Source organism: Xyrauchen texanus, chromosome 48 (genome assembly GCF_025860055.1).
Source record: "Xyrauchen texanus isolate HMW12.3.18 chromosome 48, RBS_HiC_50CHRs, whole genome shotgun sequence".
Classification (NCBI taxonomy): domain Eukaryota; kingdom Metazoa; phylum Chordata; class Actinopteri; order Cypriniformes; family Catostomidae; genus Xyrauchen; species Xyrauchen texanus.
The window spans coordinates 1,298,719-1,325,833 of record NC_068323.1 but is presented as its reverse complement, the minus strand read 5'-3'; the positions used below and the strand labels follow the sequence as shown (position 1 = coordinate 1,325,833).

The 27,115-nt window shown below is 37.1% G+C and overlaps 1 protein-coding gene across 5 annotated transcripts; it reads right to left on the bottom strand.

Moving 5' to 3' along the window:
* Nucleotides 1–11,403: 11,403 nt before the first annotated feature.
* LOC127639797 (uncharacterized) lies at nucleotides 11,404–26,644 on the bottom strand. 5 transcript variants are annotated; one of them, XM_052122028.1, is made up of 9 exons: nucleotides 22,350–23,583; nucleotides 19,499–19,536; nucleotides 17,752–18,294; nucleotides 16,589–16,744; nucleotides 16,226–16,437; nucleotides 15,786–16,000; nucleotides 14,518–14,616; nucleotides 12,905–13,131; nucleotides 11,404–11,931 (listed from the first exon to the last, which is right to left on the bottom strand). In XM_052122028.1, exons 1-8 carry the CDS (start codon nucleotides 23,427–23,429, stop codon nucleotides 12,922–12,924), a joined length of 2,553 nt encoding a protein of 850 aa, XP_051977988.1. In that variant the 5' UTR covers nucleotides 23,430–23,583; the 3' UTR covers nucleotides 11,404–11,931; nucleotides 12,905–12,921. The 5 variants fall into 5 exon arrangements, with proteins under 5 accessions (XP_051977988.1, XP_051977989.1, XP_051977991.1 ...); XM_052122029.1 differs by lacking the exons at nucleotides 11,404–11,931; nucleotides 22,350–23,583 and adding exons at nucleotides 25,393–25,666; nucleotides 26,438–26,644 and having other exon boundaries at nucleotides 12,559–13,131; XM_052122031.1 differs by lacking the exons at nucleotides 11,404–11,931; nucleotides 22,350–23,583 and adding an exon at nucleotides 23,595–23,794 and having other exon boundaries at nucleotides 12,559–13,131.
* Nucleotides 26,645–27,115: the final 471 nt, after the last annotated feature.

Genomic DNA, 27,115 nt, shown 5'->3' with positions numbered 1-27,115 from the left:
ACGAGAGTGTATGCATTCAAGAAACATGGTTAAAACCACACCTTGATTTTGTATTGAAAGGATATAATGGCATTAGATGTGATAGAGGAAAAGGCAGAGGAGGAGGGTGTATGACATTTATTAAATTAGGAATACCGTATAGGTCTATTAATTCCAAGGACCATGAATGTGTGGTAACTGAAATATTTAATAAAGGTAGTGGTAATTTTACAATCAATAACTATTATAATCCATGTAAAGCATTAAATAGTGAGTTATTGAAAAGTATTGTTAAGAGAAGCCACAGAGAGATTTGGTGTTGGGACTTCAATGCTCACAACAGTTTATGGGGTAGTAAACAGACAGATTTGAATGGTGAGGCAGTGGAAGAAATGATGAATGATAGAATGTTAGTGTGTATAAATAATGGTTATGGTACTAGAATTAATGTTTATAAAAATGAAACTTCTTGTATAGATTTAACTCTAGTTGATAGGAAAATTGCCAGTAGATGTGAATGGGAAATAGAGCAAAGCACAAGCATGGGTAGTGATCACTTCCCAATTACATGTGCAGTTGATATTGCATTTATGATTGAACAGAGTTATGTGCCCCAAAGATGGAATTTTAAAAAAGCAGATTGGGAGAAATTTGTAGAAAGCTGTGGGAATGGGGAAAGTATATCAATTAATAATGATCAGACAGTTGATGAAATGAATAGTATTGTCAGTTCTTTTATATTGGTTGCTGCCAGCCAAAGCATTCCTGTTAGTCAAAACCAAAAGAAGCAAACCAATGTTCCATGGTGGAATGATAAATGTTCTGAGGCTATCAAGGACAGGAATAGAGCTTTTAAGAATCTGCGCAGAACATTAACAATGGACAATCTTATTAACTACCAAAGGAAGAAGGCATTAGCCAGGAAGGTTATTAAAGAGGCTAAGAGAGACTCATGGAGACAGTTTTGCTCAACAATAGGAAGAGAGACCACTTTAAATAAAGTATGGATGATGATTAAGAAGATGATAGGCAAATTTAAGCCTCCTCAGGTTTCTGTCTTAATTAAAGATGGGACCCATGCAATCTCAGATATGGAAAAAGCCAATATGCTTGCTAGAGCTTTTGCAGACATACACAAGGGTAGCCACCTGGAGGAGCGGTATATGAAAAGGAAAGAAGAGGTATTGAAAATAAATAGGAATATCTTAAATACCAAAGAGTCAAATATGTCTATTATGGATGCTGAAATTAATATGTCAGAACTTAAAAGGGCATTGAGTAATACTGCATACTCCGCACCAGGGACGGACAACCTGTGTTATGCTATGTTTAGGAAATTACCTGATAATATATTGGAGAAAGTTCTTAAGCTATTTAACAAAGTATGGAATGAAGGTAAATTACCAAGCATGTGGAAATGGGCAAGAATCATTCCATTTCCTAAACCAGGTAAAGACTCAAGTGACCCAGGAAACTATAGGCCTATTGCACTCACTTCTCATTTTGGAAAATTAATGGAAAAAATTATAGTTGGACGTTTAAATTATTTTCTAGAATACATAAATCCAATTAAAGGGTATCAAACTGGATTTAGGAGGTGTAAGTCAACAACTGATGCTCTGGTTAAAGTATGCAATGAAATTGAAAAGTCTTTAATAATGAAAGAAGTAATGGCGGCAGTTTTCCTGGATATTGAGAAAGTCTATGATACTATGTGGAGAGAAGGTTTGTTGATTAAATTAGGAAAATTGGGAATTAATGGGAAAATGTATAATTATATACTTGACTTTCTATCTCAACGTTCCATCAGGGTCAAAGTGGGTGATGTAGTGTCTGATGAGTTTATTGTTGAAAATGGAATTCCTCAGGGGAGTGTTATCAGTCCCATATTGTTCAACATAATGATTAATGACATATATGAAAAACTGGGAGATAGTAACGAAGGTCTATTATATGCAGATGATGCTGTCATTTGGAGAAGAGGACGTAACATTACATATGTTAATGATAAGATTCAAAAGGACATTCATGTACTTGAACAGTGGGGAATTGATTGGGGTTTTAAATTTTCTATTTCAAAGTCACAGGTTGTTTATTTTACTAGGAAAAAAGTCCCTGAAACATATAAAATTATGCTTTATAATCAGCAACTTGAAAGAAGTGAAAAATTTAAGTACCTAGGAATATGGTTAGATGTCAAACTTACATGGAAATATCACATTGAATATGTTGAAACAAAGTGTAAAAAGGTAATTAACCTTATGAGAATGGTCACTGGGCATAATTGGGGAGCTGACAGGCTGTCTCTAATGAACATATATAAAGCATTGATAAGATCAACTATTGATTATGGCTGTATAATGTATAGCTCAGCTTGTAAGACATCCCTCAAGAAAATTGAAAGAATGCAGTTTAAGGCATTGAGGATTGCGCTTGGTGCTTTTAAAACAACTCATACAAGTGCTTTATTAGTTGAATCTAAGGAAACCCCTATTCATTTAAGGTTTGAGAAATTGTCACTAACTTATTGGGTAAGGTTAAAAGGAAGTTTCAACAACCCAGCTCTGTCAGTACTTAGTGATTGTTGGGAATATTGTAAAAAGTCCAGTGGGTTTGGTTGAAATATTGACAATTTAGTAAATCATTATGGACTAAAAGAGTTGAAGTATGGTCCAGCATTAGCTTTAAGTTGTGTTCCTCCATGGCTGCTTCCTGTTCCAGAGGTAAATATTGATTTATTAGCGGGAAAAGGTGAGCATCACACTAAGCAAAGTTTTACTGAAGCCTGCTTAAGTTATTTAAATACTTCATATTATGGATATTTGAAAATATTTACAGATGGTTCTAAAGAATCCAAGGGTCATTGTGGTATTGGAATTTATATTCCAGAATTTGGAAAAAGATATGGGTATAGAGTGAGTGACCATTTATCAGTATATTCAATAGAGATGACTGCAATAATTACTGCCCTTAGGTGGGTTGAGGAGACTAAACCTCTGAGATCTGTTATATGTACCGACTCTATGGCAGTATTACAAAGTTTTATAACAGATAATGCAATTCGTGAAGATTTGGTATTAGAAGTAAAGCATCTTCTTTTAAATCTTATAAGCCTTGGATTAGTGGTACAGTTCTGTTGGATTCCAGGCCATTATGGAATTGATGGCAATGAAATTGCTGATAAGTTAGCTAAAAAAGCTCTGGGATTAGACCAAGTACAAATTCACGTTACATTGGGTAAAGGAGATGCTAAAGCTTTAATTAAATCACAGATCATACTTAGGTGGCAAGATGAATGGGAGTTAGAGAGTAATGCCAGACATTATCATAGGAACCAGAACTGTGTTGGAGGGAAAAGAATCACCTCATTGGGTCTTAATAGGCACGAAGAATGTATGATAACCAGATTGAGGTTGGGCCACACAGGCCTTAATTCCACTTTATCCTTAATAGATAAAAGTAATGGCATAAGCTCTGAATGTAAAGTCTTGGAGGATGTCACCCATGTTTTATTTAAATGTTAGAAATTTGACAAACTCAGACAGAAATGGAAAGACACTGATGCAGGAAATGATATTCATAATATTTTACAGGAGCAAGGAGTGCAGGGACAAAGAAGCAAATATTGAATTATATATCTTAATGATACTGGTTTAAGTAGAAGAATTGTTTTTATTTTTTTATGATTTGATGTATAATTTGCCAAACGTCCTTTTTACACACTCCTGTGTAGTAGTCCAGTAGGTGGCGGTATATATCGTAAAGATATGATCCGCCATTAAACAGAAGAAGAAAACATCAAGGACTGGTTGAAAGCTGTGAGAGAGTGAATTGAGCCGCATGACTCTGTGAGCTCCTCAAGATACCTCCGATTGGTTTTTTTTAGAGAGAGAGAGAGATCATCTGAACCTAACCCTGGCGGTCAGTGGCGAGCCAAACGCAGAAGTCGACAGTGAACGGACCAAGAGCCTGGTGTGGCCAGCCGTGACATCTTTGGAGCCATCATTATCCTGTTCCTTCATTTGAGATACAGATAAGATCACACGTAAACCTACCCGGGTAGTGAGAAGAACATACATATTTCAAGAAACACACACACACCAAGAACTTTCATGGACTCAAAAGGAAGCAACTTTAATTTCTTTAACTCTGTTTGGAAAAATTTCACAAAGAGACACTTTTGTTTGGAGTAATTTATTTTGGGTCCCTTTATTGTGCACCTGTGCACTCAGGAAGCCGGCTTAGGTAGGCAGGGATTGTGAATAATTGTTTTATAATTTTGTACAATATATTTCTCAAACTTACCTGTTTTGTGTTGTCTGTTCTCTGCTGACCGTTTACTACTTCAGGCTCCGTAGTCGTACCTAGAGTTTCTGATATTGGCCCAGTTTTACTTCATAGCTAATCAAGTTAGTTATCAGTTACACTTACCTAGAAACACGGGTTACAAGTATAATGTTATTCGTTTCATTGTAATATGTGAGTATTATTTCCTGTTCATGAAATAATTATCAAAGAAACTTATGGGCATTTATGAAATATACTTTATTCAAAACATTCAAAATAAACATTTATTCCAAAGCAAGAACATGTGCAGCATGCAAAAACTAAAACATTTCAATAAAAATATAACTACAATACAACTAGATATTATTATAAAATAAATAATAACAGCTACATAATTTTAAAAGAAACAATCAAACTTTATACAAAAAATAATTAAATAAAAATTCCTCAAATGAACAATTTTGTCATGACATTCCTGCAAAAATAACTCCATGTCATCCCTGAACACAAAATGAAACGTGAAGGGATCTTTGGAAGCTTCTGATTGTTCCAGGAGATTGTTGAGGGCCTTTTCCTTGTCCTCTTGCACTGGGCCCTGCACTGAGTTTCTGTCATGTGTCGGATTACTCGGAGCTCCTTCTTTAGAGAATGTTAAAGAAAATTTTTATTTTAATATTTATTATAAATGTAATATGTGCAAAGATATACATACACTGATATATCTGTGTGTCTATATTTGAGACATACGTCACTGCTGCTAAGTGTAGCTTGTTCTTCACTTGGAAGGGCCTCTTGAAGGGTTTCTCTACTGTAACATACATTCCTTGGTTATTTTAGAATTGGTCTGAAGGGAAATATAATGGTGGGCTGGAGGTAATGTCCAGTATCTACCTTTCAAAGAAAACCCCAAATTTCTCCAGAAGAATAAGAGTTCACCATATCCGTATGTTTGGACATTTGCACTGGTAGACAAAAATATAGAGAAGTCTTGAAATATCAACAGCTACAACATGTGCATGTGGCACTTTGTGTGGCGATTCTTCTCTGCTGAAGACTTTTTGAAACATCTCGCGTTGTGTCTGAAATGGGTACCATTTGGCAATGTATTTGTGCACACATGAATGCCACAATTTGGTGCAGGGACAATGCCATGCATTTAATTTTGTGTCATACACAACCATTAAACATCCCAACCAGCTGTAATAGGACCCAGTGGGTTCAAATACTGAAATGAACTTTGTTTCATATGGAATAAAATGACTGTCAAAAAACACTCGTGCGTTTTTTTTAAATGATCGTGCGTAACTGTGAAACACTGTACTTAACTTTATGTTTTGTGAGTGTCAAATTCCAAAACGTATGATCACAACAGTTCGCAGGGACAACATTTGCATTGTTTGTGAGAGTACGGATCAAATAATTACAAACTGGTTGGTCTGCAGACACAAAATTTATTTTTACAAATGCTAATTTACGAGCACGAATCACCACATTTACGACTGGTTTATTCTACAGACAAGACGTCTATTTTTGCAGCTGCTCAGTTACGAGCACAAATCCTTGCTTACGAGTACGAATCAAAAAGTGCAAAACGGCTGTCAAAATTACGTCACTGCTGTCACAGCCATTACTAAAAGACTGGAAGATAAATCGATCTGTCAAAGTGCGCATGCGCGCCCCAGAATCTCACCTAGTGGGGGATGGGCAGCCATTTGAACCTCATCGCGGCAAAATGGCAGACGAACAAGGACGCTCTCACACACCCACTCAGGTAAGTTTTTTTTAATTGTTATTATTAGTATGCAATGTTTTACTTCTATCGATATTTAATCGTGTTATTTTGTGTTAAAAAAGCGCACTGTCGCATTTCTTAGCATATAGAGGCAGGCCAATGGAAACGTCTGTTAGAAAGTACAGTACGATTGGTGTAGTTGATTTTAAATTAATCAATGTATAATTACACTTCTTCACATTAAGGAAAATTGTAGCATGATCAAGAAGGGCTGTTAATATACTGATTCTGGTCACGATTAAACTGTCATGCACTTCGCTGCATAGATTCACAGCTCTCATATTTTGATAGTGTACTACACAATGTACTGTAATACACTTTATTGTTGCCGCTTTCATGTCAAACACCCGTTCACCATATCACTGCTCAGTAGCAATACTTATGGTGGAACATTATTTTTGTTTCAACATTTTATGTCAGGGGTTATGACTTTTGTTACTCCATCACAACGCATATTAACCATTTCGGGTTGCGGTACAGCTCTTCCCCGGATAGCACACACACTATGGCAAGCCGTTTTAACTTTTATTAATTTCCAGGATATGAATTCTTGATATCAACAATTCAAATTTCACTAGTTAAAATGATAGTTATTGATATCAGAAATAAAATTTCCACTAGTAACAATGCTAATTCTTGATATCAACAATTACATTTTTACTAGTTAAATGCTCATTCTAGATATCAAGAATTGTATTTCAACTAGTAAAAACTATAATTCTTGATATCTGTAATTGTATTTTCACTAGTGAAATGTCACCATAGGCTGCCATTCAAAATCAATTGTTGATATCAAGAATTGATTTCTTGTTTAAATTCCAATTTCACATATCAGAAATACAATTCGTACTAGTAAAAAAACTTTATTTTTGATATCAATAATTAAATTGTCACTAGTTGAAATGTCTATTCTTGATATCAACAATTGAATTGCTACTAGTAACAATGTTCATTTTTATATCAATAATTCCATTTTCACTAGTGACAATGTTCATTTCTGATATCATGAATGTTATTGTTACTAGTAAGAAAGCCATTTTAGATATCTGAAATTATATTGATATCAGAAATACATTTTCAGATATCAAAAATATTTTTTTTTACTAGTAGCAATTCAATTGTTGGTATCTAGAATATACATTTTCACTAGTAACCACGTAATTCTTGATATCAAGAATTCGCATTTTTACTAGTAACAAAGTAATTATTGATATCAAAAATGATATAAATACAAAGCTGATATGTGTATTCGGAATTATACAGGCATGAAAACTGGTCAGGGGTAAAAAAGGTGAGAAGAAAACGGTAGCAAAAAAATCCAATCCGATCGACTTTATATACTGTATATAGCACATTTTAATTTTTCTCATTCATTTCACATTTGCTGCACAAAGAATAAATTGAAAATATAGTAACACATAAAACATACAAAATATGGGGGCCATTTTAATGTGTGGAGGCAAGTATTTACACAAAACACATTATTTTTTCTTTTTACGCCTGAACCAGAATCTCAAGGGCCCGTAAAAACAGTCCTCGCAAGGGAGCATTTCTGCTCCAGGCTCAAACAAATTGAATTATTAATGCAGAACGGATAATTGTTAATTTATCATTAGCCTACTGCTTAGCTAAAAATGGAAATTCAGCATTTAAAGCATGCCATAAGTTAGGGCTGGGCAATTGCCAAAGAAATCTGAATTTTGGGGCTAAATGGCTGATGGTATAATCTCAGTATTTAAATTTTTTTTTCCTTTTCTTTTTTTTTTTAAATCTGTATTTAATTTAAACAAAAAAAAGTTATTTCATATCCTGGTACATATTGTCCTACAAACAATGTTCATATTGAAGGCTATGAAAACAAACAGTGAATGCAACCTTTCAGTCTATCCAAAAAAGGGGTTAAATCACATTACACTCTAACATTGCAAACATTACGATCTAAAAACAAAATAATGCTTTTTAAAGAAGTAGTAAAATTTACTAAACTTAAAATGAAAATAAAAACAAAACTGATATCATAAAAATACACTTGTAGGTTTATGTTAACCATCAACAACAAATATTCAACAACAAATATATTAGCAAAATCTATTTATTATTTAGTGTTAATGTATATTTTAGTCAGAATTATTGCGCTCCTATTCTATTGCGCTCCGTCTGTTCGGCAGCATGCTCGTTCACGGAAGTTTAGCCTGCTGAAGGCTCGTCCACTCATGACCTCAAAATGGAAATATTTGCATAACTTTCTAACATTTACAGATGGAGAATATGTCTGTGGAATCAAGTAAGTTATGCACTGAGGAAATTATTGGAAGTCACGTCGTTAAATATTATTAATAGAGGTATATTTTTTTCCACCAATCGCTGCACAAGTTAAGGTCACGTACTGTATGAAAGCACGTTAGTCGCGAGCCCTCCCGGAACCCATAGAGAATGCAAATAACATTGTAAGCTAACTTACCTCAGGCTTGCTTTTCGACGTGCAGAACTGTCTTTGTTCGGCAGTGTGTCCAGTTGTCAGATTCGCGGTGTGACTTTGAAAAAAATTCTGCCGTACTCTCTGACTCGGATTGGCTGTCAGTCGGCATTAGGAATGATGATTGGTATTTAAAGCCGCGAAGTTTATGGTAACTATAGAGATATAGCAGGTACTCTGACTCGGATTGGCTGTCAGTCGGCATTAGGAATGATGATTGGTATTTAAAGCCGCGAAGTTTATGCTAACTATAGAGATATAGCAGGTACTCTGACTCGGATTGGCTGTCAGGTTTCGGCATTAGGAATGATGACTGGTTTTTAAAGCCGCGAAGTTTATGGTAACTATAGATACATCACACACACCCCAACACCCCCCAAATGTTTTTTCATCGGATCTGCACAAGTCACGTAGGTGACCCATTTTGTTTTTAAAACGGCGAAATTCGCCGAAAGGTGAGGAGTTTTCATGCCTGATTATAACTAGTAAGAAATCAATTCTTGATATCAACAATTGATTTTGAATGGCAGCCTATGGTGACATTTCACTAGTGAAAATACAATTACAGATATCAAGAATTATAGTTTTTATTAGTTGAAATACAATTCTTGATATCTAGAATGAGCATTTAACTAGTAAAAATGTAATTGTTGATATCAAGAATTAGCATTGTTACTAGTGGAAATTTTATTTCTGATATCAATAACTATCATTTTAACTAGTGAAATTTGAATTGTTGATATCAAGAATTCATATCCTGAAATTAATAAAAGTTAAAACGGCTTGCCATAGTGTGTGTGCTATCCGGGGAAGAGCTGTACCGCAACCCGAAATGGTTAATATGCGTTGTGATGGAGTAACAAAAGTCATAACCCCTGACATAAAATGTTGAAACAAAAATAATGTTCCACCATAAGTATTGCTACTGAGCAGTGATATGGTGAACGGGTGTTTGACATGAAAGCGGCAACAATAAAGTGTATTACATTACATTGTGTAGTACACTATCAAAATATGAGAGCTGTGAATCTATGCAGCGAAGTGCATGACAGTTTAATCGTGACCAGAATCAGTATATTAACAGCCCTTCTTGATCATGCTACAATTTTCCTTAATGTGAAGAAGTGTAATTATACATTGATTAATTTAAAATCAACTACACCAATCGTACTGTACTTTCTAACAGACGTTTCCATTGGCCTGCCTCTATATGCTAAGAAATGCGACAGTGCGCTTTTTTAACACAAAATAACACGATTAAATATCGATAGAAGTAAAACATTGCATACTAATAATAACAATTAAAAAAAACTTACCTGAGTGGGTGTGTGAGAGCGTCCTTGTTCGTCTGCCATTTTGCCGCGATGAGGTTCAAATGGCTGCCCATCCTATGGCGGGCCGGAAGGTCCAAAAATAGGACTAATGATTTGTCGTAGGAAGTCACTATACTATAGCCACTAGCTACTGACTTTCCCACTGATAGGCCAGCGGTGGATCTGTATACGTACCCTCCTCACACAGCGAGCGACTCACTTTCCTCACACAGCGGGCGACTCATGTTCCTCACACAGCGGGCGACTCATGTTCCTCACACAGCGGGCGACTCATGTTCCTCACACAGCGGGCGACTCATGTTCCTCACACAGCGGGCGACTCATGTTCCTCACACAGCGGGCGACTCATGTTCCTCAGCTAGCGACTCATTCTCCTCACACAGCGGGCGACTCATGTTCCTCAGCTAGCGACTCACTCTCCTCACACAGCGGGCGACTCACTTTCCTCACACAGCGGGCGACTCACTTTCCTCACACAGCGGGCGACTCACTCTCCTCACACAGCGGGTGACTCACTCTCCTCACACAGCGGGCGACTCACTCTCCTCACACAGCGGGCGACCCATGTTCCTCAGCGAGCGACTCACTCTCCTCACACAGCGGGCGACCCATTCTCCTCAGCGAGCGACTCACTTTCCTCACACAGCGGGCGACTCACGTTCCTCAGCGAGCGACTCACTCTCCTCACACAGCGGGCGACCCATTCTCCTCAGCGAGCGACTCACTTTCCTCACACAGCGGGCGACCCATTCTCCTCAGCGAGCGACTCACTCTCCTCACACAGCGGGCGACTCACGTTCCTCAGCAAGCGACTCACTCTCCTCACACAGCGGGCGACTCACTCTCCTCACACAGCGGGCGACTCACTCTCCTCACACAGCGGGCGACTCACTCTCCTCACACAGCGGGCGACTCACTCTCCTCACACAGCGGGCGACTCACTCTCCTCACACAGCGGGCGACTCACTTTCCTCACACAGCGGGCGACTCACTTTCCTCACACAGCGGGCGACTCACGTTCCTCAGCAAGCGACTCACTCTCCTCACACAGCGGGCGACCCATTCTCCTCAGCGAGCGACTCACTCTCCTCACACAGCGGGCGACCCATTCTCCTCAGCGAGCGACTCACTCTCCTCACACAGCGGGCGACTCACGTTCCTCAGCGAGCGACTCACTCTCCTCACACAGCGGGCGACTCACGTTCCTCAGCAAGCGACTCACTCTCCTCACACAGCGGGCGACTCACTCTCCTCACACAGCGGGCGACTCACTCTCCTCACACAGCGGGCGACTCACGTTCCTCAGCAAGCGACTCACTCTCCTTACGCAGCGGGCGACTCACTTTCCTCACACAGCGAGCGACTCACTCTCCTACGCAGAGTCATGTACATTGGCCTAATATTATAATAAAATCATACCCTTTGCAAATACTGTGGTGGTGCAATAACTGAATTGTAAAGTGTTACATGTATGTTGTAAAAGTCATTTATATATATATATATATGTGGCAATAGTACCAGTGTTTCAGAGACATTATATATCAACAGAATCATCTCTCCATATACATTTCAACAGTATAAATACAGTCCCACATAAAAACATCCTCCACTTATGATATCAAGCAAACAATAACATTGACAAAACAAAAAGCAGTAGTAACAATGAGCCGATCTAAACCAATGGAACAAAAAAAACCTTAACAGTATGTTAGTGGAATGATTTGATGGGGCTCTGCACTGGATGAGGTTGATCTGATGAAATGAAAGTGGCACCATGCAGAAACACGTGTGCTTTTACAATCTGAAAGCACTGATGAAACAGAATGCACAGAGAACAACCAAGAGACAGAAACGACAGTCTACAGAAGCTTGAGCAGGACACTGAATTGTGTAGAACTCTATTGGAGGGTCTGAGACAAGTCTAGCTCAGATGGTGGGCTTAGATTTAGATCATATAAGATGGTTTGATTAGTGAGGTGGCTTGTAGGTCTGTTCTATTAGATGGGCAGCTGGAACTTGACATCAACCTGGGCCTCTTTGGCCAATGATACAATTTCAGAAAGCTTCACAACAGAGACAAAAAGAGAAAGATGGTAATTAAGATCAGAATCAACCTAAAATGATTCCCATTGCATTTTTTTTACCTTTATAAAAGGCAGTTTCACCCCAACTGTCATCTTTCATGTCAAATGATATACATTAAGTCACTATATGGCTTTTACCAACCAAATTGACTATCAACAAAAATATTTTTCCCACTGCAGAGAAAACAATCTGCATCAGAGGTGGCATTTAGATATTCAAGAAATTTTATATGCAAAACAAGCATTAAAAAGCCACTTTAAAATAGAGATCTGTAAAGCTTTTGTGGATTTTATAAATTATCCTTAAAATAGAATAATCTGAAAAGTGACACTTCCATTTGATTCACATTGGTATCAAAATAGGTAAAACACATTTAAAAGTTACATACACCATTATGTTTTTGTAAATATCACATTTGTTAACTGTATGGTTTGTGTTTTTGTCTATTATTTTAAAACATAATTATTTGATAAAACCATTCAACATGAATGCCCCATGAAGTTATATTTATGGAAATTAACTTAAAAAGTAATACATAATGAGTACTTGAGTTTAAACATTCATTTAACTTCGTGTCTGCAAGTTAAACTTTGGGGATGGTTTACACAGAGCAAATAGCCCAAAATAAAGAGAACTTGTCTCCATTTTGAGTTAGAGCAGCTGCCAGCAGCAGTCCTTACATGAATTCGTATTGAGATACAAAATATTTTTCTATTTAATTTGTAATTATCAATTAAAGTGCCCCTATTATGGATTTTTGAAAAATACCATTCATGCAGTGTGTAACGTAGCTGTATGTGAATGAACACAGTATGCAAAGTTGTAAAGCTAAAAGTGCTTCATAAATAGTTTATTCAAAGTCGACTCTGAACCGCTCAAAAGTCTTTGGACTTCAAATCTATTTTCGTGAGGTTCACACATCACAACTTATTGCATTTGCATAATGCTCACCTACACAGCTTGGGCCCCTAAATAGTGACCATTTCACTCAATCTTAGTGCCTCGAAGTATAGATCTAAGCCAAAACATTGACTTGACATTAGGGGATGGATGTGGTGGGTGACTTCTTCCAGTACAACCTCCTGAAGGGATGCGGGGGCCTCAGGAACTGCAACAACACCACAATCCATTGCAGGAACAGGACCATCCCAGTCCACTCCAAAGTTAGTGAAATCCATCTGTTACAACCAAATAAAATAAGGGGAGGGAAGGATGGAGTTTAGTTTGGAATAACTACTGTTAAAAAGGAACCAAATCATTACACACAAAAATAAATATATATATATATATATATATATACACATATGCTGCTGTCATTTACAGATATTTTAAAGCTAAAGGATGTTCTCAGGCACACCGTAGTGCAGAGTACCTAAACCCCCTTAGCAGTTCCAAAATAAAATGCAAGTTTCCATAAAATAAACACAAAGCAAACAAACTGTAATTTATTAATAACTAATAATTCTTCTATGTAATTTAGATATTCAGCAGCATTTAGAATGGTTGCCAAGCAACACAGTGGCACAGTATGCTGATTTAATTGTCACAGGTGTGACTGATGGCTCAATGGCTTCGATCACAGATCAGCCAATCAATATCAAGGACCAGAATTATCTGTATCATAAGATATAAAAAATAAAAAAAAAACAATAAAGTTACTTTTTTTTTTTTTTTTTTTAAGTGTGATGGTTTCAGTTTGTTAAAGGGGTGGTTGATTGTGATTTCACTTTTCTAACTTTAGTTAGTGTGAAATGTTGCTGTTTGAGCATAAACAACATCTGCAAAGTTACAATGCTCAAAGTTCAAAGCAAAGGAAGATATTTGCTTTTAAGAAAAGGACTACAACAAATGGCTGGTAGGGACTACACAACATTCCTCCCGTGTTAGTGACATCACTAACCCTAAACCCTAACCAGGACATAGTTCTAAAAGGTTAGTTCACCCAAAAATCTGACATGCTTCACTCACGTCTCCGAACGCATGACTTCCTTTCTTCTGTGGAATACAAGATATATTATGTTTTATTTGCCCAAACATTTTAAGTTCATGGTAAGCAAAACTGTTAGGTTACTAACATTTTTCTACATATTTTCTTCTATGTTCAACAGAAGACAAAAAGTCATACAGGTTTGAAATAACATGAGGTGTGAGTAAATTATGACAATATTCATCTTTGGGTGAACTGTCCCTTTAAGGGTTTATTTTAGTTTATTTTAACATGGAGATTTATTTTTGCTGAGGATAAATTGCATTTAACAATGTTATTAAATTATTTCAAATTACTATTTACTACTTTACTACTTACTGTTTGTTCAGTAACAAAGCATTGAGTGCCAGTCACAATTAATTGAGATTATTTTTGCGATTTAAAACGTTATCATCCAACAGGGTGGAAAATAAGCTTTTCAAATAACGCAAATCCATATTTACATAGTATAATAGTAGTAAATTGATCTCACATGTCACAAAAATCACATCTACTGTCCTGCAACAGAACAATAACCAGGTGGTCACACTAATCCAAAACCTGCCTAATTATCTAATGTTGTTTTCATCCAACTTACTGGATCAGCTGGAGCATCTGTATTCAACAGTTGACCTGAAACCCACAACTGTTGCGGAGATTTGTTGCCTTCTGATGAGAGGGGATGTCGGTCCCACACCTATAGGGTGAGAATTGTCACAAATAAATGGAAAGAGATTCACAAAAAAAAGGATCAAATTCATAAATAAATAAAACCTATTTATAAATATTTGTTTTTATTTTCAAATCTCGTTTTATGTCACAAACACAACTCTGGCTGCCATTCATTTGCAAATCCACGCATGCATCTGTGGATTTTAAAACACTTCAAGTCAAAGTGCAGACAACTCCACAAATAAGTGGACTCCACCCACCATTTACTCAAGCCAATCAAATAAAGGCCACATTGAGCTGACCAGCCGTAGCAGGTTTTTGCTACAACAAATTAGGCTTATACGGAAGCGTATTGCATTCACTTGAGGAAACAAAATCTACTCTGTTTTTCTGAATTAACGAGTTAATTATCTCAGAATTACGAGAGAACTTTTTTTCCATGAAATTTTTTTGCTGTTTTTCTGAATTAATGACTTCTCAAATTATGAGTAACTCATATTTCTTGAAAAAAAAAATTTCACTCTGTTTTTATGAATTAACGAGTTAATTATCTCAGAATTATGAGATATTAATTCATAAAAACAGAGTGAAAAAAATGTTTTTCAAGAAATATATATCTCATAATTCTGAGATAATTAACTCGTTAATTCAGAAAAACAGAGTAGATTTTTTTCTTCAAGTGAATGCAATACGCCTCAGTAGGCTTACACTCAGGGTGGGAACAGATTCCTTTTGTACCCCTAAAAGGAGCTGAAATCTATGGACACTTTGTTCAAACTTAGCTGAGCTGTTGTTTGTGTGGTTAAAACACCCTGTTTCCAAAAAGACTATTGTAGTTTAAGGCTTCATTATCTTGATTCACTGATTTCGATGAAAATATAAACTCAGGATTATACACAAATTTATCACAGATCCCGAGCATCATGATCAGTAAAGCCCTCTCGCGTTGTTCCTCGCTTTCTACTGGCATTTTCAAAGGCTCATAAAATACTGTGGCTTGGCTTGATAGATAGTCTAATGGTCTAATTCTAAACGAAATCCAAACATCTTTTTCTGTACCAATTTAATGGGCCTAATAAATCTCATTTTATTTATTTGTGAATATGATTTAATTTTTGTGAAACTCTTTAAATTTATTTGTGGATCTTAATCTACTTATTTAGAATATTGCAACAATTCTGACCCCATACACACCTGTCTGAACAGGTCAAGGTCCATATTCAGTCTAGGCACCATGACATAGTGTAGACAGATTAGGTGTTTTTCATTGTCTGGGTCCAGTGCTCCAATATCCTGCAGATACTGGAAAGCTGCATAATAATTTGATGTGACCGCACACCAGACATCCCGCCACAGACGCTCAATTCTTTGGTTGTGGACACTTCTTCCAGTAATATAGCTGGTCTTCTCTAAGTTGTAAACAGAAGGAATAAAGAAAACAAACAGTCCATATTACAACAAGAAATGGTCTAATAGCGTGTATAAATATGCACACTACCAGATGAACATTTGGCTACAAACATCTTCCAACGTCATTGTAAACTTTTCTCAGTGGTCCTCAGCCTTTTTTTGGGGCCAGCTTTTCCCTTTCCATTACCCCCATTGTATAAATTGAGAGGCAAAATGCATGTTACCTGGTTCACGAAGAGGATGCTCCAACATAAATCTTGCCACATCAACATTCTCACCACCCTTATCACTCCTCACTCTGCTTGGCAAACCAAACTGCTCAACAGCTTCCAAAAATGCCTCCAAAACTGCTGCGGCCTGGTTGTTGGTGGAAGCCTTCAAATACATTATTTTACGGCTGAATCCATCTATACCCCCGTGTATGACGATGCGCCACCTTATTGGAAGCACAGTTTTAACTGTTGAGCACACTTTCTATGTACAATTATAAAAATTACATGTCGGGCACCAAATTCAAAGTTCAAAGGCACTGTAAATACTGTAAACACGCAGTTGAAATTATTTTTTTAGTAAAAATGTCTACTTACTTGATCAGTCTGTGGTTTCCATCAATGTGCCAAAGAGACAAAGGTGAAGGAACTGAATATACCGTTCTCTGAACGAAATTAAGGTGCAATCCACGCAGTAGGGTGCCCACTGGATCCACAGCCTTCAGAGTTTCCCGAACTGTAGATTGTGTAACTCTATAAGAGTGGAGAGGACAACTGTTAGCATCAGCACTTCAAGTTTGTACTGTAATTTAATCTTTACCTTCACTTTTTAATAACAAAATGTGTCAGGATAACAAAGTATAGTGTTCTGTAGGCTTCAGTTCTCTATACATTCTCTTAAACCAATTTAAAAACTGCAGCCTGGAATGGGAAGGGTTAGGGGGTCCATGGAACAATAGGGAGAAAGTTAAAAAAAAAAAAAAAAAATTAGGGTATGTCAAAGTAACATGTGAACACCCATTACATTGGAATAGATGCACTTTAAAGGACTTCCTAAGTCATCCAGCCATTCACTGCCATTATCAACCTTGTAAGAGACAGGACATTTTTTTAATATAACTATGATTGTGTCTGAAAGAAGAATATCATATACACCTAGGATGACTTCAGTGTGAGTAAATCATGGGCTAATTTTTATTTTTTGGTGAACTATCCATTTAACTTATTAATTGAATAGTTTCTCCATCACCTTTAGTTTGCTCACATGGTTTGTAAGACATCATTACACGAATACATTATAACATATCCTATTACCAGTTGCCAAGAAGCGAAGAGTTATCATTAGGCGTTCACCGGGTGAAATGGCATCTCTGAAATTTGTATTTAGCCTTTGAATGATTGGTGTCACCATCTGAAGGTGCTGAAACACACAGCCTCTCTAGTTTTACTCGACATTAGGAATAGTAAAATTTTGATTCCGTTTACAGGATCATCCATTGATTCCCTACAGTCAGACTTGACGATCTCTGACTCGAAGTTTGTTGGGACAGTGTGAACATGACAGTTTTTTTTCATAAAATTTTAAATCCAACATCAAACTTGTTTGTTGGCATCTGTCTGTGTGGTGTGAATTGGCCTTAATTCATTAGGAAATGTTAATAACTTGTGGGCATAATGATAATGGCTGTAAGGACAAAGAACTACACTATCCAAATATATTAGTTCAATATATCAAAGCTAAAAAACACAGAATCTCTTACTTAATGCCTGTACTCTTAAGATATCCAAATACCATGGCATATCCTGAATTTGGACAACGTTGAATGAAGTCGCTAACAACTTTTCTCAAGTCTTCAGCAGAAATCTGGCTGTATGTTTGCTTCACAGAAAGCCCATATTCCTTCAATCTTCTCTTCACCGTGCTTAAACTCACATGCAACAGACGGGATATCTCAGGAACAGTAAAGTCTAGCTCAAGGAGGTATTCAAGCTGATCCATGGTGATGTTAAAGGCAGGCCGTCCCTTCTCACCAGTTTGTTTAAGAACTAGAGCTTTGTAACCATGACTTGTTGTATCCCTTGTTGATGCAAGTAGCTCGTAAGCCTCCTGTAACTTCTCCAAAACATTGTCTAAGTTTCCAAATGATGAACGGTCAGCACATTTCCCAAGTAGACTGACCACATTCTCTATTTGGTAGAGTATACTATCCACATCATCGTCTGAAACAGGGCCTGCAATTCTCTGCCCTAAAGATATGAGGAATTCTGCAATGTGGGCTGCAACGTCTTGAGACAGTCCAGTCCTGCAGTAAAGTTAAACAGCAAATGTAAATTTACATTTTTTTTTGGACAAAGACATGTGAATTAGTTACCTGCTAGCTATATATTGAGAAGCAAAACTAGAGGATTTAAACTTTAAAATTTGTTCAAAAAATATTTGTAATAGAAATCTGAAGTTGATTGTTGACATTTGCATAAAAAAGTATTTCATCCAATTTCTAAAACTGGCTCATGGTTGATTTCTGTGAGTTGTTCTGTAAAGGAATATGTCATTCATTAGGTTCTCAGATTTTTTTTTCTTTATTAAAAAACACTTTTGAAATTTCCAATCCTGTCCATGTCCTTGTCCTCAGCCAAATTGGAGCTACAGCTTTCATAGTTTTGTTATGCTAAAAAGTGTTATTTAGAAAAAATTCTAAATGTTATCAAAAGTTTTAATCCAACCCAAGCCGATCTGAGAAAGCAGCGGCTGTTAAAAATACGCCATTATTTCACCACAGGGTGTCAATGCTCGTCTAAGCTAGTGACCGCGACCGCTAGTGTATGAGAACAGACGAATAACATCAGTAGCTACGAACATATAGCCTATTTATTTGAATGAAAAATGACACAGAATGGTGATTAATTTTTATTGTCAGTTTTTTTACTATTTACATGTTTATGCCCAAAACGCTTAATATTCAAAGTAGTTCACTGTTTTTCTCTTCTACACTGTGTGCATTACTGTTTAAGATGAATTAAATAGCATAGCCTATTTAACATTGTTACAGGCACCTACTGAGCATTCATTTGTTCAACTATTTTAAAAGACAGGACTAAAAGCACCAGCGCACACAAGCAATCATTTTTAATTCATGTACTCAGTATAATCTAATGTAAACGGATGTAAACTCAACAGGTATGAAATATCAGTGAGAGAAAAACACTGTTAATGAGAAGACGAGCATATAGGACTTCTGTAGGTTAATGGGTAGCAAAATATATTTAGCCTATTTTGAAATAAAATATATTTATAGGAACATTTCAGCAGGCTCAAGATAATTAATGTAGACATCATGATTCATTGTTTTAATCAATTGTGCAGCCATTAAATGTAGTGATAATATGCCTTCTCATGTATGTAGGTAGGTGCGCTGCACGGTGTTACCGGAAACTTCTGAGATGCGGAAGTAGTTGTGCAAGTGCATTGTGCAGCCAAAGTAAAAATGTATTTGTGTAGATACTTACTTCGAATTAGCTGCCATTTTTTGAGCCGTTAGATAAACCTACAAGGAATAAGAAAGAGGGAGTCAAAATTTGAAAATTAGGATGTGCTTAGGTTTATCACAGAATATGAAATAATGAAAGAATGAATGAATGAATGAGGCATTTACATAGCGCTTTCATATGTACTACTGTACACCCAAAGCGCTTTACAATCATATCAGGGGATCTCTCCTCAACACCACCACTACATGCTTATGCTCTACCTGAAGATCAATCCTGGTAAAATAACAACATATTGGAGGATGGTTTGAGTGGACATCAGCTATGGGTGGAGAGGAGAGAGAGTGATAGAGCCAATTCAGTGGATGGGGATTATTAAAAGGCCATAATTGGCAACAATGGCCAATGGAGGGAATTTGGCCAGGGCAGTTACACCCCTACTCTTTTCAAGAGGATTTGTAATGACCACAGAGAGTCAGGACCTCGGTTACGTCTCATCCGAAGGAAGCATGCTGTATGCATAATATGCTATATAATTTATTAAATTTACTTCAGGAAAGACGATGATATCATTAATCAAATAAAAAAATGACACCATAGGCTTATTCGGCTTGTACAGGCGCTGCACAGACCGACGGAAAGTACCGCGAGAGCTTTTTTGTATTTCCCATTAATTTCCTATGGTCGGTCATTTTTGACCGGGATAAGTGTGACTATTTATTTACGACCCTTTAACATATCAGAATCATCTCCTCGAGAAGCCCAGAGGGCTATTACTATTAATGACTAATTACTAATACTATAACTAATTAGTTATAAGGCTAATTTACTTAACCAACCCTCCCCGTTAATGGGAAGACTATTTATAGTAAGTAAACAACTCAACCATTTAGATATCACCGCTTTGTCACGTTAAAATCAAACTTGAAAACATGGCGGTTTTAGAGAGCAATCAGCATGGGGCATTTTAGCCGGGGCCGTTTGAGTTGAGAGTTGTATACTGAATCAATATTCGCACTTAATAAACATTTGGGTGCATCTTGCACTTCTCTGACATATTGATTAAGGTAAAATTATAAATCTCATTTAACAGAGCCGCGTGCAAAACGCAGTGCTAGACAGGTCGGGTAAAAATACTCACAATCCCACAAATGACTATCACACTATGATATACATTTCCTCATAATATTATAATACTTACCTCAACCACTTTCTCATCGAAAACACAAAATGTTTTCACGCGTCGTTCTCACTAGCGTCGTCTGCTCGTGCAGTGTGTGGTGGCGGGCTGATTCTTCTCTTGCAATTTTGTTTTTGCCGACTCGCACATCGCCATCTATTGTTGTATGTATGTATATGTATGCATGCATGTATGTATGTGTGTGTATATATATATATATATATATATATATATATATATATATATATAGGGCCTATATAAATTATTATTATTAATTAACAATTATTATTGTTCAATATAACGTTACATAGAAGATTCCCAGTCATCTATGTATACTGCACAATTAATAAAAAAAATTTAAAAAAATAATATATATATATATATATATAATTATTATTAATTTACAATTATTATTGTTCAGTATAACGTTAATTAGAAGATTCCCAGTCATCTTCTCTATGTATACTGCACAATAATAATTGTTAATTGATAATTTCTTACGGCAAGGTTCGGGAGGTATGTGTTTCCTAAAACAATTATTATAAATAACGACTTTATACTGGTTCAAAATAAATTTACATTTACAAAACACAAATTAAACACTTTACTGAAGTATTTAGTTATTGCACCACCACAGTATTTGCAAAGGGAATGATTTTATTATAATATTAGGCCAATGTACATGACTCTCTGCGTAAGGAGAGTGAGTCGCTCGCTGTGTGAGGAAAGTGAGTCGCCCGCTGTGTGAGGAAAGGGAGTCGCTCGCTGAGGAAAGGGAGTCGCTCGCTGAGGAGAATGAGTCGCTCGCTGAGGAGAATGAGTCGCTCGCTGAGGAGAATGAGTCGCTCGCTGAGGAGAATGAGTCGCTCGCTGAGGAGAATGAGTCGCCCGCTGTGTGAGGAGAGTGAGTCGCTCGCTGAGGAGAATGGGTCGCCCGCTGTGTGAGGAGAGTGAGTCGCTCGCTGAGGAACGTGAGTCGCCCGCTGTGTGAGGAGAGTGAGTCGCTTGCTGAGGAACATGAGTCGCCCGCTGTGTGAGGAACATGAGTCGCTCGCTGAGGAGAATGGGTCGCCCGCTGTGTGAGGAGAGTGAGTCGCTCGCTGTGTGAGGAGGGTACGTATACAGATCCACCGCTGGCCTATCAGTGGGAAAGTCAGTAGCTAGTGGCTATAGTATAGTGACTTCCTACGACAAATCATTAGTCCTATTTTTGGACCTTCCGGCCCGCCATACAAATTGACACTTTTTCTGATTGAGCTTTAAATCATGTGCTCGAACTCTTTCCATCACTTTTACTAGTCGCTGATTATGTTGTTGAAGGGTGGACCCCCACACCACAATATCATCGATATATACACGAACACCCTCTAGACCTTCAATAAGGGTTTCCATGGCTCGGTGAAAAATCTCGGGAGCTGACTTGATTCCAAAAGGAAGTCGAAGAAAACAATATCTTCCAAAGGGAGTATTAAATGTACAATACTTGCTACTCTCAGAATCCAATCGAATCTGCCAGAATCCTTGAGATGCATCTAATTTGCTAAAAAACTTAGCTCCTGACATGTCACTAATGATCTCTTCTCGGGTGGGTATCTGGTAATGTTCTCTTTTGATGCTATCATTGAGGTCTTTAGGATCTAAGCACACTCTTAAGTTACCATTAGGCTTCTTCACACAAGTTATAGAATTTACCCAATCTGTAGGTTGTTCAATCCGTTGTATAACTCCTGTTTGGGTCATGCGATCCAATTCCTGTTTCAAGGGCTCACGCAGAGGTGCAGGGACCCGCCGAGGAGCATGTATAATGGGAGAAGCATCATCTTTCAGTTGTATTTTATAGGTAAAAGGCAATGTGCCTTGACCTTCAAAAACATCAGAAAATTGTTTGACAATGTCAGTTATATTGTCACAGACAGTCTGTAAGACTACAGCTTCCTTGTTGACTTGATACACTCTTTTAACCAACTGAAGGTCTTCACACGCTTTATCTCCTAACAGAGATTCATGACCATTGGGAACTACAACAAACATCAAACTTTTCATCTTTCCTTTTACTTGTATTTTTAATCTGCATACTCCTCGTGTTTCAATTGGTTGTCCATTATAGGCTTTGAGGGGAACAGTACGTTTTTTAATTAGAGGTTTTTCTTTCAATGCTTTCACATCTCTGATGTTAATTAAATTAACTTTTGCACCTGTATCTAATTTAAAAGGCACTACGGTCCCATTAGCCACAAGAGGAACAATCCACATCGAAGACTTGACTGAATCCTCACTTAATACACATGTTGCAGCATCCTGATTTACTTTCTCTTCAGAAATCATGTTCACATAAAATGAGTCACTCAAATCACTGTCATGTGCCTCCTCCACTACATGCACTTTATTTTCCCGCTTCATGTCTTTTGAAAAACACATTTTTGCAAAGTGGTTGGGGCCATTACACTGAGAACATCTTTTACCGAAAGCTGGACACTGTCTGAACTTATGTTTGGTCCCACAGCGCTTGCATGAGAATGTTTCATAGTCATTTTCTCTGAAACTTCTAGAGTTGCCTCTTCTCTTGCCACTGAATGAAATGGCGTCAATTTCTGCACTCAGAAATGACATAGTGGCGGCATTAGTCCCATCAAACTGCTTCACTTGTTGTCTCGCTACTTCACTGGACTGACACAATTTGACAGCATAATCCAAGGTGAGTTCTGATTCTCGTAACAATCTTTCTCTCGGTTTCTTCTCATAGATACCAAAAACAATCTGATCACGAATCATTGAATCTCTCAATTCATTAAAATTACAAGTCTTTGCCTTTATCTTGAGATCGGTCAGAAAGTAATCAAAAGCCTCTCCTTCATGTTGCACGCGTGTTCTGAATACATATCGTTCATATGTCTCGTTCTTCCTTGACAAACAATGAGCATCAAATTTTTTCAGTACCTTATCCAGTTTCGTCTTGTCTGCCTCTTCATCAAAATGAAAGGTGTTATAGACCTCCACGGCATCAGCTCCAGCAGTGGTAACAGGGAAATCTTTCTTTCATCCACAGCCGTTTTTTGTCCGATAGCAACAACATACAACTCGAACTGCTGTTTGAAAGTCCTCCAATGTGCATCAACATTTCCACTCAACTTCAACGATCCCGGTGGTTTAATGTAGTGATGTGTCCACTATGGAACGCGAACGGGGCCAATAGTCTATTTACGAAACGCGTGAAATTTGACCGCGTCAACACGCGCTGTTTGTTCGCGTTAACGCGGCAATTTTTTACGTGTTTCTTTTGAACGTGTAGACACGCTCATTCTGGTCGTGTTAAGGCGTCAGTTTTCGTCGCGTTAGTTTAGTGCGTGTAAAGACGCACAGTTTTACCATGTTGAGACGACCAATTTCAACGTGTTTCTTAACGCGCACATTCTGTACGTATTGAAGTGTAATATTTTAGAAAAACAGACTTACCTTAAGATGTAGCCTTCCTACATATTAATCATTCAGTTTATTGTGGCATTGTTTTACTGACTGCTGTGCTAGAGTAAAGTAATGTTAAAATGTATATTAAGTAATTGCTAATGATCCATATAATACAATTATTATAATGTATCTTTATGGGTTATTATTTGTTTTTGTTTTAAGTTATAATTTCCAAAAGTATTATAGGCTAACTTATACAGCACACATTTATAACTAAATACACACACACACACACACACACACACACATTTATTCACTTTCACATAGCCTAATAATGTTTTGTAATTTGGTGTTTAATTGGTTGTAGAGTTTCTGCTGTTGTCTGTATTGCAGAACATCATCTTGGCTGCTGCAGGCTGATGAGTGCTACAATAAAATTACTACATTATATTTAACATGTGTTTTGATATGCATTATACTTTTATTATTAATATGTTATTTACCCATAAACTTGTCTTTAGGGATCCATAAGTTATAAGAATAACTTATAAGAATATTGAGGGGTGGTTTCCCAGACAGGGTTTATATTAAGACAGGAGTTTAATTAATGTTTAATTCATGTAATTCATGTTGTAATTCAGTACAGATTACTAACAAACAGATTTCCAGATTTCTTTTCTTTTATTCCAAAGGTGATGTGTGCACATTTATTTTTTTTGCTTGCATTAAAATAATTGTCTCTTGTTTTTTTTTAATTGCAGTCTGTTTTTGTTCCTTCCAGTTCATGCTTCTCAGTTCCATGCAATTTTAAGATTTTCTTGGTTCATTCCATATAGGCTGACATCTGTCACAGTTTGTTTTACAGTTTTTTCAAATTGCTAAGATGCTAAAAGTGGAATTTGAGGATCACTCGGTGAAACCATTCACTCATATACCCAATCTTTAGACCAAGTCTGCAAAAATACAAGGACATTATTGCTTTGCACTGAGTTTGCATTTGAAAAACAAACTTTTGCAAAACTCTATCAGTAGAGTTTCACATCATTCAAAACTAACAGCTCTTGTGTTTAATTTGGGAAACACTGCCATTTAAATGCCACATTAATTTTCTGATGACCTAGGCAATGAGCATGTGGGAAAACACTTGTACATAAATTGATCACTTAGAAATCCAAACTCAGTTTTGAGAAAGAAAGAATTATTTTTACTATTATTATAATTATATTATTAAATTATTTTTTATTATTTTTAAGACATTTTGGACAATTTCATGCTCCCAACTTTGTGGGAACAGAGATGGCCATTTCTGTTCTAACATGACTGCATGCACCTGTCCTGACCTTGACCCGATAGAACACCTTTGGGATGAATTAGAGCGGAGACTGCGAGCCATCAGTAAGCTGGTGTGTGGTGGGTGTTCTGGCACAATATGGCTGACGTCGCATCATACAGGTGGATGCTGCACATTGGAGTCCCTTTGGTGACTTTGGGTGTTCCTGTGCACACAGGAACCCTGCATCTTCCCTTCTTGTAACACATTATTTGCCATTGTGAGGTATTGTACAATACATCCTTGAAAAGTACCCTTATCGCACAACGTTTCCCTGAGTCAACAAAAAGAAAAAAATATTTTGTAAACAATGTAAACAATTTTGTAAAACCTGCCAAATGGCTTCTCCTTCATACACACACAAATATTTTTTATATACATGTCATGTCAATTTAAATAAGATTACTAAAGCAAATAATCTTGCTTTCTTCTCACACTATGCTCCTGCTTTTTCAAACATTCTAATTGGTTGCAATCTTTTAAAGAAAAATGTACTAAACATACTGTAGGGCTTAAGAAAACTTTCTGTTGCCTGCAGGCAATGCTGTGGAGTAGAGGGTTAATATTTAACCTTTAAACATTTCCTGTTTCCCCAGAACTTTTATATCAAGGAATTATGTTTAAAATATATATATATCATCATATTAGTTTATTTACCTAAATTGCTGGATTTAATCAATCATTTTAATAGTAAATAAACATTTTCACATTATTTCACTTAAATACAAAAAAACCTTCCAGCTCCACGCAGTCTGAAAAAGTTATTTGGCAGTTTGCTAAAAAATTTCTAAGAGCCATGGTTATGGTTTCAGCTGCTTGCTTTGTACCTGATCGCGTTTCATACTGAGAAAGAAAAGAACGTAGGACAAAGGGCATGACAAATCATGACATAAGGCTGACATCACACACTACGTACCAATGCATTATCCCTCATGAACAATTATAACGTCTGATGTTTGCATACGTGTACCATTACGACATCATTCATTAATAAACATGACTTCTGATGTTTGTATACGTACATACCAATCAGAGACATACGTACCATATGCAAATATAGTCTCAAATACAGCAATTTCATTGGCTACTGTGCTCTTTGACGCGTTAACGCGAACAAACAGCGCGTGTTGACGCGGTCAAATTTCACGCGTTTCGTAAATACACTATTGGCCCCGTTCGCGTTCCATAGTCCTCCCGTATCGAGGCTTCGAAGCGTGTGTCGAGTAATCCGGGATGATTTCTGTGAAGCGCGTATCGAGGCTTGTGTCGGTGACGTATGTGATGACGTTTGAAGCCTCGCGAGCCGCCTGTACCACGTGACTGCTTCAGGAAGTGGTTCGCGGTTTGGCGGTCTATTTGAAATATAAGGGCCAGCAAAATGCAATGGATTCCCCCTCACATTTTGTGGACTTGGGACTTTGCGAGTTTGTTAGCGATCTATTCAAGCTTCTTTTTTTTGCGATGGAACCAGCAAGAAAAAGGAGATTTTCCCCTGTCTGGGAACACTTTGAGCTGATCTCACCAAATAATGTATTTACATTGTAATAATAACTAGTGTAATATAAATAAACGCGGCAACACAAGGTATTACTTGTTCTAATGTCTTTCTTCTTATTTCTGGTATTTTAAAAGGTGAAGTGTCTGTTGTGTCCCAAATAACTTGGATACAACAACAACACCTAATAAATAAATAAGTAACACAAGCACATTCACATGACAACGC